The 11,345-nt window shown below is 44.2% G+C and overlaps 1 protein-coding gene across 1 annotated transcript; it reads right to left on the bottom strand.

Annotated features, from left to right (window-relative positions):
* Nucleotides 1-509: 509 nt before the first annotated feature.
* LOC104277939 (3 beta-hydroxysteroid dehydrogenase/Delta 5-->4-isomerase-like) lies at nucleotides 510-9,353 on the bottom strand. Its single transcript, XM_009874756.1, has 3 exons — nucleotides 9,167-9,353; nucleotides 3,996-4,160; nucleotides 510-1,324 (listed from the first exon to the last, which is right to left on the bottom strand). Exons 1-3 carry the CDS (start codon nucleotides 9,318-9,320, stop codon nucleotides 510-512), a joined length of 1,134 nt encoding a protein of 377 aa, XP_009873058.1. The 5' UTR covers nucleotides 9,321-9,353.
* Between the last annotated feature and the right edge of the window lie 1,992 nt (nucleotides 9,354-11,345).

Raw genomic sequence — 11,345 nt, 5'->3', positions numbered from 1 at the left:
AGCTTTTGCAATCAGGTGGCTTCCACCTGCTGCATGTTTGTTAAGGCTGGCAAGAGCTGAGTGAGTAGGTATAGCTGAGTAGTACATATTCATGAAGTGTAATCATAGCTGTAGGGTGAGTTGTGCTTTGCAAAAGCCTTAAAGGTGGTGTGGAGTGAAAAGGAGGGCTGATGTGTTCACACCATGGACTGTGTGGAGTCTTACTAAAATACTGTCTTTGTGCCACGCTCATTTGAGGTCTCTTCCAACCCCTGACGTTCCATGATGCTATGTAAAGTGGATGTGAATTATACAGCAAAGTTACACTGATCAGCCTGTACTCAACAAACAAATGAATATTTCACTTCTATTTATACTGGTTTGAAGGGGCAAGAGGAGGAGGAGGGGGGCCATAAGTGGCCTGTTACACAAAGTCTTCATTTAAATGCTTTGTAGTTATCTGTTGCTGCTGTTCACCCAGCGCTCCTCTGGCTTAAGGCCCTACTTGTTAAGCCAGGTCATCTCAAGGCTTAGGCAGTCTTGCTTTTCAAGTTCTCCCTTCTCTCTGGGATGATGGAGGCAATCCACTGAGCAGTGCGCTGCTTGGCCTCTTCCCATGTGTAGCGAGGCACATAGCCAAAATCCTTCTGTGCTTTTCTGTAAGAAAAGGTGAATGGGGTGTTCAGTAGAGTGACCAGGTGACGGTTGGTGGAGGGGATATATCTGAAAAATGGCCGGAGCAAGAAGCTCACAATCTCCAGCAGCAGTGAGAAGTAATACAACATTGTCAGAGGCATGGGGAGCTGGGGCTCGATTCCAAACCCCAGGTCCTTGGTCAGCTCATAATTTAGATCTGCATAGCTGATATGAGGAGTGTCATCTGAGATGTAGTAGAACTGCCCTCTGACGTGCTTGGCTTTCTGTGGGACTCGCAGGGCTTTGGCTGCCTGCACATGTGCCCAGGCAATGTTGCCCACATAAACAGGGTTCACCAAAGCCTCCTTCCTGGAGAAGCGCAGGTAGACATTCTTGTTCAACAGACATTTGTCCAGATGACCTTGAAGAAATGGACATCCTTCTCCAAAAATGTACATGGGTCTCAGGGCACAAGACATCAGTATGCCGCCATCTTTTAGCGCCTGGCCATCTGCTTTCAGCACAGAATCCTCTGCCAGTCTCTTACTCTCAGCGTAAGGAAATTTTGATGTACTCTCATAAGCTGTTTCTTCATCACCATTGAAAACTGGATCACCTTTGCAGTTTGGGCCTGTCACTTCTATAGTACTGGTATATATGAAGTGCTGGACATTACAGCGGACACATGCTTCCAGCAACAGCTGAGTACCTTCAAAAGAGCAACATGCAAGTCAGTCTAAAGCTCTCCAAGCAGAAAAAAGTGGGCTTTTTAGATCAGAAATAGCATCTCTGGCCTGAGCTTGGCCAGATCTCCCCTCTCTGCAGCTGGAAGAATCCTGTCCTGAACTGCATGGAATGTTCAATGAATATGAACCTGCTCTGAATCTGTATTTAAGTGGTATCAGTGCACCTGCCAGACATAAACAAGGATGAACACTTGGTCTTAATTGCATGTTGTTTTCACGCCAAGAGTAAAATACTGCTCTTACTGAGGCTAGCATGGCCACTGACCACAGATTCAGAGGCTTGTGCCTGTTGGTTGGATTAACTTGGATTAAGGCAGAGAACCTTCAGAATCTGCTCCTCTTATTAGATACCATCCCTCCTGTATGCTGAAGCCCTTGTTTTCCAGGCTTGAGGACACTCTTGGGTGGTTTGCTAAGAGGGGACAGAATTAGTGTGAGACCTGAAGTTTTGCTCCAAAATCAGCTTCACTTCCAGTGGAGTCTATCTGCCACTCAGTTGGCTTTGGAGGAGGGCTTGACGAGAAAGATCTGTGTCACAACAACGGATGTAGTAAAAAATCATAAGGCGCAGCTAACAAAGTGATGCATGTGTATGCATTCCTCCTTTTTTGGCATATTCAGGATTTTACTTAGAGGATTTATTACTTTTAAATCCTATTATAATGCTTTTATCTAGAGGAACAGAGGTCAAATGGCAAGTTCAAGGTCTTTCAAGTAGCCAAGCTGGAAAGTAAATTCAAGGGAAAAATAAACATTTTAATAAATTGGGTTGTTATAATTACCAGTAGACTCCTTTTTCTTCTGATCTTCGAAGCAAAAACTGCCTTACTTCTTGTGCTTGGTGTAATGAGAGAGATTATGTGTGAAAGGGCCAATGATTTTGGAACTGAAGATACAGCTCAAAGACATTTGAAAATGTCTTTGGTAAAGGATAATTAAATCAAAATGACTGATGTTATCAAAAGGGTGTGGCCTAAAATCTAGGAGATAAACTCAAACACTAGCAGCGAGGCACATAAATGATCTAACAAGTCTGCTGTCTGTTACAACTAAAGGCAGCACAATGCAGAGCAGGCTAGCATTAACGAAGAGAGATAATGAACAAAAGATTCAGAGGACCTGCATTCAAAGTCAGGCTGGATGGGGCTCTGAGCAACCTGATCCAGTTAAAGATGTTCCTACTTACTGCAGGGGGGTTGGACTAGGTGGCCTTTAAAGGCATTCTATATGATTCTATGATTCTATGACTCTATGATTCTATGACCAAGATACATAGGCAGAAAAATATGGACTTCCTTAATGAGTGAAGAATGGAAAGAATTATTATTGTTAGGACACTAAAATTTGTTTTTCAAGCTCAAACAAGAAAGAGTTGAAGCAAATGGAAAATAAACCTGGATGAGACTTTAAGAAATGCGAAGAAAAAAATGTTACGTGGCCAGAAATAAATTAATGCGAAAAGTGTGAAAACTGATTGTAGTGAAAAATAGATTGTAGCAGTAGTACAGTCATAGAGAGCTTTATAAATCCTCTTTCTGAACTACCACCCCTTTATATGTATTTTTCATACTCACCAATGAACAGGTTTACGGGAACTTGTCTTTCTGCTCTTCCCTCCTGGCAGGGACCTCAGAAGCTGCCCGCTGGGCTCTAATTTGTGGCCACTGACAATTTGTGGCTTTGACTGAGCAGAAGTGAAAGTGTCTGGAAGCTGAACGTACAGGCAATGTGCCAGGCTAAAACAGCCAAATGCCGTCCCACTGTTTCCAAGGTGTGTGTAAGAGACAGCTCAACTACAAAGAACGCTCTCTTGCTCTGAACACTGGTGAGTAGCCAATATTTGTAAAAATGGTGCCTGTAGAAATATAGTCCTTATTCTTCTGTGAGGAAGGCCTGTGTCTGTGGCAGAGAGGAAGAATGAACCAGGCAAACTATTCATGCTACACAGGCCATTCCTAGGCCCAAAACTTCCCTCTTCATCTGATATTCTCATGAAGAACCAGGGCTCCTTGGTAGAAAGGAAGATCCCCTCACAGAAAGAAGTCACTGAAACCTCTCACTCCCACAGCCTTGAGTTTGTTGGGGATTTTTGATTATATGCTCAAGATGGGAGAGAGTCTGCTCCTCTGAACTGCAATCATGCACTGACATAATGGCAAATGGGAGGAAAAGGAGAAGAGGAGGAAGGAAAAGAATATGAAACAAAGCGCCCCAGAGTCTGGGAGGTTAGCAGTGTTTGTAAAAACTTGAAAATGCATGGGGAAGGAGAGTAAGAACTGATTTCTCAGATGCACATTGGCTTTCAGAGGCAAACTGCTTCCAGAAAGGCCCACTGAGAATGGGATTATGGCTTTCCCAAAGGAAGGCAGAGCCTGTGCAGATCTCAAGATGGGCATATGAGCGTGTTTGTGAGCGTGAATCATCCTGCAGTGCCCTACAGTGGAAGACTGGTGCATGCCGGGTGTGGAAAGGGCCTGAGCTGCACATGTGGATGCTTTGCACTCGCAGGTGTGGCTGTGCAAGATGCAAAACAAGCCAGTTAATTTGGTTCAAAAGCACAGGTCAGTTTTGCTGAGCAGAAGAGGATTGGGGCAAAGTAGGCATAGGTTTGAGAAAAGTGCTTCACCCGCTCACCTCTTACATTGACTTCCCAGAGCAGCTGCTTGTCTATGAGGCCCAAAGGGTCGATGATGGAAGCCGAGTGGATGACGAGAGAGACCCCCTGACATGCACGGTGCAGGAATGTCATATCTCGGATGTCCCCCTCCAGGATCTTCACCTCAGTCTTGCCCTGGAACTCTGCAAGGGCAGCAGAAAACAAAGTGATATTGTCAAGTGCTAATTACAGTGCTATAGAGGTCTATGCTGCATTACCTAGCGTTTTTTGGAGACAATATTCAACACGATTCTTTCTTCTTTTTTTTTTTTTAAAGAAATCTTTTCCACTGATAGCAGGGGTCAGAAGCTTCCTTCAGGTGAGACTATTTTAAAGTTCACAGGGGGAGTAGCTCTAGCTGTGCATGTTTTGGTGACCGGATGTTTATAAAAGTCTTAACCCAAGTATACCGAACAGCCAGGCAAGGCATGCTCCTGTCTTCAGGGTGATGAATGATCTCTCCTCACTCACAGCATGTGTGCGCAAAGCTGTGTTCACATCTATTTTCTGCCCCTTGGCCTTGCCCATATTGCAGCTCTTCTAACACATTACTTACAGTTCTGACACATCTTTTTTATGTACCTCCGCCAGGACTTACTGAGCCTCTTCTAACTCCAGCTCTTGGATGCATTTCAGCATCTGTGTTGTGGGATCATTTTTAGCATGCACATCTTACTTGGTCCAAATCTGAACTCTCAAGGCTCCTCTCCTGAGCTACCTCAGCCCTGACTTGCTGCTTTTTAAGCCCTCTTCCTCCCCAGCAGCTAATATGTGCGACCCTGGTGCAGTGCTAGTTCTCAGAGCCATTCTTCCCCTAAGTTTTGCTGGGTAGAAGCATCCTTAGATACATAGAACTACACTGATAAAAACAAGCCAGCACAGAGTGATCGCCTGGAGAAATTTATAGTTCGACTGGATGCTGCTCTCCTGGGAAGTCTGCTGGCCTGGCTGCAGCTATGCCATGGATGAGGAGAAGGCTTCCTCAGCATGACTGCCAGCTTTTGAGGAGGTGGTGTCATCACAGCAAGTCCTCTCTGCAGCTGTTGCGCTAGAGGACTCCCCCAGCACAGACACTGGGCAGGGACCCTGCAAGTACAGGCAGGTCCTCTTGTCTCCCTCCAGCATAATCAAATACCTATTTTAGATAAGAGAGGAACCTGATTAATTTATACAGCTTTTAGCCTCAGCCATGACTGAAATCTTGTGTGTGCTTTGTCACCGGCTCCAAAAATGGTGACATTTCATCCCGTGTCTTTAAGTGGAAAAACACTTAAAGAGGGGCATCTGCTGGGATCTGGAACTGAGTGGGAGAATCTTTTAAAATGGTTTTATCTCATTGTCTCTGTAACACGCTAGAATGGAATCCTGTATTAATTTAACAATTATTCTGATGCAACAACAGGCTTGAGGGTATTTTTTTTAATCAATCAGTTGGGCTGAGATGTGCAACTTCTACAAAACTGTTACTAAATCCAGCTACTGCCCCTCCAGCATAGTCACTGCCACATGCCCTCCTACGCCTTTTTATTTTACAGAGTGCATTCATCTCCTAAGGCTTAGTTTCCCGAAGGTTTACACTGACTTCTGCTTGTATGGATGCAGAAGTATCAGACTATAGAGTCATAGAATCATAGAATCACAGAATCATGGAATCATAGAATTATAAAAAGGTTTGAGTTGGAAGGGACCTGTTAACCACCTGGCAGCTAGCTTTGCTTTAATAAACCTAGTCTTTACAGCCCTTAGGTTGATGTTCTCCATGAGTAAGGCTTTGTGGGGTTGCAATAACCCAAAGGACTGAAATACATGATTTTTACGTTGTAAATTCCGACATGTGGCCCTTTCAAAGTGGTCACTATGCTTGGGCAGGAGTTAGGAAAATAATGGAAGTTTTTAGATGTGGAAATCAAAGTTTTCAGGAGAAATACAAAAGAAACCTGTCCCTTTTAAAGGTTATTACAGGGACAGTCACTGTCAGTTACAAGAAAGCTTCTGTCTAGCTGGATTGTGCCTTGTTTGGGCTTGCAATTTAAGTTGTGTGTGTGGTATGAGGCAGGAAAGCTGCTCCTCTGTTCCTCTTTAGCCAGCAGAAACTGCCATGGTAAGTACAATATGGGCCTCGCTCACTTTACCAGCATCAGCTAGATGTCAGGAGTCAGCAGACTGATCTTGTTTTGCTCGGAGGGAAGAGGAAAACTACAGGTGAGCTTCGAAGCAGAGCGAGAAAAGACTGATGGGCAGTGGTTTCAGTTTGAGATGGACAGCAGAGAGAAACGTGATTTGCATCTGCACAAACCATTGCCCAGGCATCAGAAAAGCACCCATGTGTCAGGTGAAGGGAGAGGAAAAGAGTAAACTCAAGTCAGCTCTCCATTTTTGCACATAGTGTTTATGAGAAAGTACCTACCCCCTGGGAAAGCTGCTACTTCACTAATGGTTTCTGTGTCCGTAAGCAATGCTCCCTGCTTGCTATGGGATAGTTTTTGCTTGTAAATGTAATGATTACTCAACAAAATTCAGTGTCCTGTTGCGAGCAGTGTCTGACTCAGCAATCCAGACGCAGCATTTGCCCTAAACTGTCTTTCTCTTTCCTACATGTTGTTTAAAGTTCAAGCAAACAGGAATGTCTGTGGGACTTAGCTTGAATTTCTTAGTGCTCTTTTATGGCGTTCCTGACAGCTGTGGCGTGGATGGTGGAGAAAGTCACTCCTCATGAGAGATCTCCACTTTCCTGGTTAGCTGGATGGTTCATTGAAATGGTCTACTTTTTGTATTCATGCGAGAAAATTTAAAACGTCATCTTATTTTCATTTGTAAAGGGTAAAGCAATTTATTGGCTTCTTTGGCCCAGGGAAGCTGAAGCATTTATTCTGTTCCATTTTCAGCTGCTGAGATGTTCTGTTGCTACTCTGCCTTTCTGTGTTGAATGCGGTGATAAAGGCAAATGAATGTCTGCAAAGTTGAACAAAAAGCCAGGAGTAGAATTTCCCCAGCAAAAGTCCTGCAGAAAACCCACAAACATTACTTCTTCCTCTACTTTACTTCTACTCTGGAGCAATACTGGCTTAGCTGTGCAAAAAACCTCAGTGCTCAAGCATTGCACAATCTATGTCTGTCTCTGAAAATTAACATAAAATGAGAGTTGGGGGGAAAGGGGGGAGATGTACAGAGAGATTAGACAAGGGGGAGTTGATGCCTTGCAATAGCGAGAAATCCTCCTGAGAATACCTAGCAGCTTCCAACATTTCCAGAAGTGCTAGTGCAATAGTGAACAAAAAAAGAATTGCATAAGTGGAAGCAGAGGAAAGGCAGAAAGTGGAGCTGGGTGGTAGGAAAATCAAGGCACCAAACCACCATGTTCAATGTGACGTTTATTCTGAACCACACAGCATAACTGAGTGGACTCCAGCTCACAGCACTTGACATTGATTGGATCTTCCTGGACTCCTCAGGGCTGTGGAAGACCACAAATGCCACTGTTTTACTTTGAGTGCGATTGCAGGAAAGTTGTTGGTTTAAAAGAGGAGTGTCCCTGAGTGTCTGCTGGCACCAAGAGCTGTAACTTACACATACTCCTGTGTGTTACTACCCATAGCCCCGACTCTGCAAAGATGCTGCAAGTGAAAGGTGCTCAAGAGCTTAGTGTGAAAGAAAACCACTTAGGTCTGCTCCAGGCTATTCAAGAAATGCAAACAACAAATGCTAGCCAGTAAAAGTCCCTGCAGTAAAAAATAATACAGTCAAAAGACTCCAGCCCCAAAGTTTTTGCAGCAACCCTGCATTTCAAATAGGAGCACTGTACTAGAGAAGGGCTTGAGAGGGAACTGGAGGAAAATATTTCAGGTAGTCCTGAGCACAGGCACTGGCATAACACTTCAAGAGATGCAGCTGTAGAGGCTGACAGAGACAGAGGGACTGCCAGTCAAAGTACAGGGTCTCAAGGCCATTCAAACAGATCCAAAATGCCAGCACATTGAGAGGGTAGAGGAAAAGTTCTGATAACTGATTTTTCCCTTTCTCCTGTGCTGGTCAGGTAGGCAGCAGGAATGTTGCAATATTAAGAGAGGGAGTGTCTGGGCATTGTTCAGTGGAGGAAGGAGGGAGGATAAGGAAAGAAGGCATAGAGCTTTCCTAGTAACAAAAAAGAAACAGCAAAACCTTTGCTGCAGCCCAGCCAAGGCTGTGCTCACACTAACCGTCATTTTCACTCCCTGGGAAGCTCGAATATCCCCACCAAGCTCTCCCGCCCAAAGCAGCACAGATGCTTCTGCTGCTGCCCTGCTGCTTCAGTGATAAACTCACACACACTGCTGCTGCTGTAAGCACTTCAGCCTCTACCGCAGCTGCAGGATTTGTCCCTGTGGGAACCACCAGGAAATCAGAGTAGGAAGAGCTTCTGTGAAGCTCGAGGGCATCTAGCAAATCCTCAGTGAAACGCCAAATGAGATTTAATGAGAAGTCCGAGATGTACGAAACCAACAACTTGATCAAATTTAGATTCCTATCTGCCTTTTTATAGATATGCTGAGGATCCCAGGAATTGGATATTTAAAAAATAATACTCTGAGCTGCCTTCCCCACCACAGACCGTATCTGACACTAGGCATATCACTCATTTGTGCTGTCTCCAGTCCATTCAAGAAGTCAGAATCCTGACTCACGCTCTGCGCTTGGGTCCTGTCTCTTCTGTGCATAGCACAAAAGGGTTCTGCTTTTCAGGCAAGTGGGATAATATTAATAATAACAAATTATTAAGATATCTCATCACAGCTCTCAGCCCGAAGATCACTCTTAACCACACTAACCACAGATTGGAGAAAACCATTAGCATTCACACCCATAACTTTGCCACTGCCTTCTAGTCTAGCACATCAGAGCCTGGGACAAGTATGCTCTGGCTTACATTGCCCCTCTCCCTGTATATAGCAATGCTTGTGTTTTCCTTCCCTCCAGGCAGAAGTGTGAGATTTTGCTCTGTGAGCTTTGATGTCATGGAAGCCAAGTTGAAGGCAGCCCGTTTACTGCATGAACAGTATATGGGTCTCTCTTCCAATTGAGGGAAATCTCAGGGTCTGGCAAAGGGTCTTGCCATTACATTTTGTACAGCACATATACCCGTAACTCATAGTCCTCATGAGGTGGTACTTACTTCCAAATCTCCCGAGTGCTTCGTTGCTAAAGGCTTTGTCTAGCAGCCGGATCTCAGCCAGTGCCTCCTCTTCTTCCAACAGCAAGCGGACAATCCTCTGGCCGAGAAATCCTCCAGCTCCTGTCACCAGACACCTTACACCAGCCAGGGACATTGCTCCGGGTTGGTCCTCGGTGGTGAACTGGCTGTCTCTTGAACTTAGAACTGTCTGTTCACCTTCTGCCTGAGGAAATGAACACATTATAGCAACCTCGGGAGTCTTTACAAATCAAAGGGTGTTACCAGAACGAGAGACTACTAGAATACAAAGTCTAGCCCTTACATTAAACATTGATTTTGAAAGCATGTCTTACTTTTGAGAGCAATTCCTATTCAGAATTAGCCTATGCATTTTTCCATGCAAAGAAAAAAACTCTTTACAAACTATTACAAACTAAAGAAAGCAGCAAATCTGAAAACACTCAAAATCAACTTCAATGTCAAACAAACCCCACAGAAGTCTGTCTCAATCCTTGGGTCCACCTCTTTGGCACTCAGAAGACTGTGGGGGAGATTTGCCTGTATTTATATACAGCAGAGCACCACCTCAGTCATTTTGCTTCCCCTCCCTCTTTCGTGCCTCCTTTGCTGCAAATAAATGTGCTGCTTCCCCCCCCGCCCCCAACAGAAAAGCTCTGGATGCAATGAGGTCTGAGCCTAGATGGGGTTCTCTGTTCCTAAATCCTCAGAGAGTAAACCCTCATACTGATAATTCTCTGTAGCTGCACTTGTGTCCCGGTTTGAGCTAAACAGAACCAACTCTGTTGAGTCATTTCTACTTCTGGGGGAGGGAGAGGGGTTAGAGAGTGTCTGTCAGTGTTCAGTGGCTGACTCAGCCCTAACAGCTTACTTGTGTAATACAGTCTTAATAGGAAAGTAGAAAGCACTAAAATTCAATGTAAATAGCAGGAGTAGCTCTTTATAATGGTTTGAGAAGTGTGCTCTAGTGGTTTAGTTTTTCTGAATGCTGGGCTCCTATGTTATAGAGGTTTCTCATCGTCTCTGTGCAAGATCAAAAACTATCCTCTGGGTTTTTTTGTTCCCTGTATTTGATGCATTCAAAGTGATGAAATGGTCTAATTTACCATTAAAGTTAAACTGAAGTTGCAGGAGAAAAAAGCCCACCTCTGAGATGTCTGGTGTCAGAGTACCTATGTAAAATACGGCTGTGGCTGGCTGTTTGTGCCTTTGCAGTGAACTGTGCCATTACTTTTTACATCTCCAAAATACAGGGAAATAGCCCAGGTGTTTCGTTCCAGTTCTAGCAAAACTCTTTGCTAATGTGAAACCAGGGCAAGTCTTAGGAATTAACCTGAAGCTCCTAGTACCTGTGCTGCCTTCCCAAGTCTTTCTATATTGGTAGGGCACACTGACTGGAGCTGTATTTCCTCTCCCTCTCTCACAGAGGGACAGACAGATTTCCTGACTGAAGCGAGACGATAAATAGGCAGCCACCTTCAGCAAGAAGTTACGGAGAAGCCCAGCAACACAACTAATGAGGCTGAAATCTCTGTAAAGGGGTTCACTGATTTCAGGCACAGCTGGAACAAACCTCTAAAAATGATTTCCTTGCATTCGTGCAACTACCTCCTAAATTCCCTTCTTAATCTGTCAGGAATTTTGTTCACTCATTAAAGAGAGCCTTGGAAAAAAGCTATAGAAGCAGCATCCCCACACTGTTGCTTTTTTAGAGCAAAACTGGGCCTGCAAGTGACCGCAGGAAGGCAAAACCATTTCTGTTGGAGAAGTTTCTAGCTGACACAGATGACAAAGTTTTGGCAACTGTTTCAATCACAGTGTCCTTGAAAAGCCTTCCCTTACCCCAGTAAAACTTTAAAAAAATTGTTATCAGTTCTTCTTTCCTTGGCTTCTCTCAGGCAGGACCTTGACATTGTATATTCTTATCAGAAGCTGCTGCAAATTAATTTTGTACAGTGCATGCACTTCGCAAGGAAAAATAACTGACCAAAGCCTGCTGCTGCAACCGGTGTTCTCTGAAACAGTGCTTGCTTTGCACTGTAAGAAAGGAAGTAAATACATTATGAAGAGGCATTATAAAAACATTAAAATAACAAGAAGCATTATAAAAACAGACAACACAACAGAACAACAGAATTGTTGAGGCTGGAAAAGCCCTCTG

Source organism: Apaloderma vittatum, unplaced genomic scaffold (genome assembly GCF_000703405.1).
Source record: "Apaloderma vittatum isolate BGI_N311 unplaced genomic scaffold, ASM70340v1 scaffold14158, whole genome shotgun sequence".
Lineage (NCBI taxonomy): Eukaryota > Metazoa > Chordata > Aves > Trogoniformes > Trogonidae > Apaloderma > Apaloderma vittatum.
The sequence above is the reverse complement of the archived record's forward strand: the minus strand, read 5'-3'. Positions and strand labels throughout refer to the sequence as shown.